The sequence below is a fragment of the Mizuhopecten yessoensis genome, unplaced genomic scaffold (genome assembly GCF_002113885.1).
Source record: "Mizuhopecten yessoensis strain PY_sf001 unplaced genomic scaffold, ASM211388v2 scaffold702669, whole genome shotgun sequence".
In the NCBI taxonomy this organism is placed as follows: Eukaryota; Metazoa; Mollusca; class Bivalvia; order Pectinida; family Pectinidae; genus Mizuhopecten; species Mizuhopecten yessoensis.
Window position 1 is genome coordinate 1 of NW_018473252.1, and position 799 is coordinate 799.

Below are 799 nucleotides of genomic sequence, written 5' to 3' on the forward strand. Positions count from 1 at the left end.
ATTTAATTTAAATATCGGTCTTGATTTCTGGTTCCTTGAAGGCACGGTCGACCTTAGAACCAACATCATCACTACCACCGTGGAGTTCCATAAGCTTACCAACATCATACTTTGGGTGCTTAAGAATCTTAACCTTACGGAGTAAGACATTGTTAAGTGGGTAGATGTTGTGGGTAGCCTTTTCGATTCTCTTACCGATGATTTCTAAAGTGAACTTGTTAACGAATTCCTTCATATCACAAGTAGTAGCTTCAGCAGTGACGATTTCGAAAATCTTCTTTCTGATTTGCTTGATTTGGGCAGTTTGGGCGTAAGTAGTCTTTCTGATTTGGTTCTTTCTTCTTTGGGTGAAACCAACAATGAAGCAACGGAGAAGGTAACCGTCAGTGGTCTTAACATCAATGTAGGCTTCAACAAGAGATTGCCACTTCTTAACAAGGGATCTGAGCTTGTCAGAAGTAATACCTAAACCGTGGTAGTTGGTGAGACAGTTCTTTCCTTGAATTTCATCAACTCTAAGCTTAATCTTACGGTAAGCATCTTCTTGGTTTTCATTAAGATCAGCTAAGGAAACTTCAACAACACTACCCTTAAGATAGTCAGAAGAGTTTTTTAAACCTTGGGTACGGTTAACAAGGGTTTTACCGATATCTCTTTTGGTGAAAGGAGCTGGAGCCTTGAGGTCATACCAATCCTTTCTGGTGAATGGATCAATAATCTTCTTCTTAAGACCCTTCTTTCCCTTGGAGAGACGCTTATTTTTTCCTACGGCCATCTTAATAATATAATTAGCTTTTTT

The 799-nt window shown here is 39.0% G+C and overlaps 1 protein-coding gene across 1 annotated transcript; it reads right to left on the bottom strand.

Annotated features, from left to right (window-relative positions):
- Positions 1-7: 7 nt before the first annotated feature.
- LOC110440730 (40S ribosomal protein S1-like) lies at positions 8-775 on the bottom strand. The gene has a single exon (XM_021483879.1). It carries the CDS (start codon positions 773-775, stop codon positions 8-10), a length of 768 nt encoding a protein of 255 aa, XP_021339554.1.
- Positions 776-799: the final 24 nt, after the last annotated feature.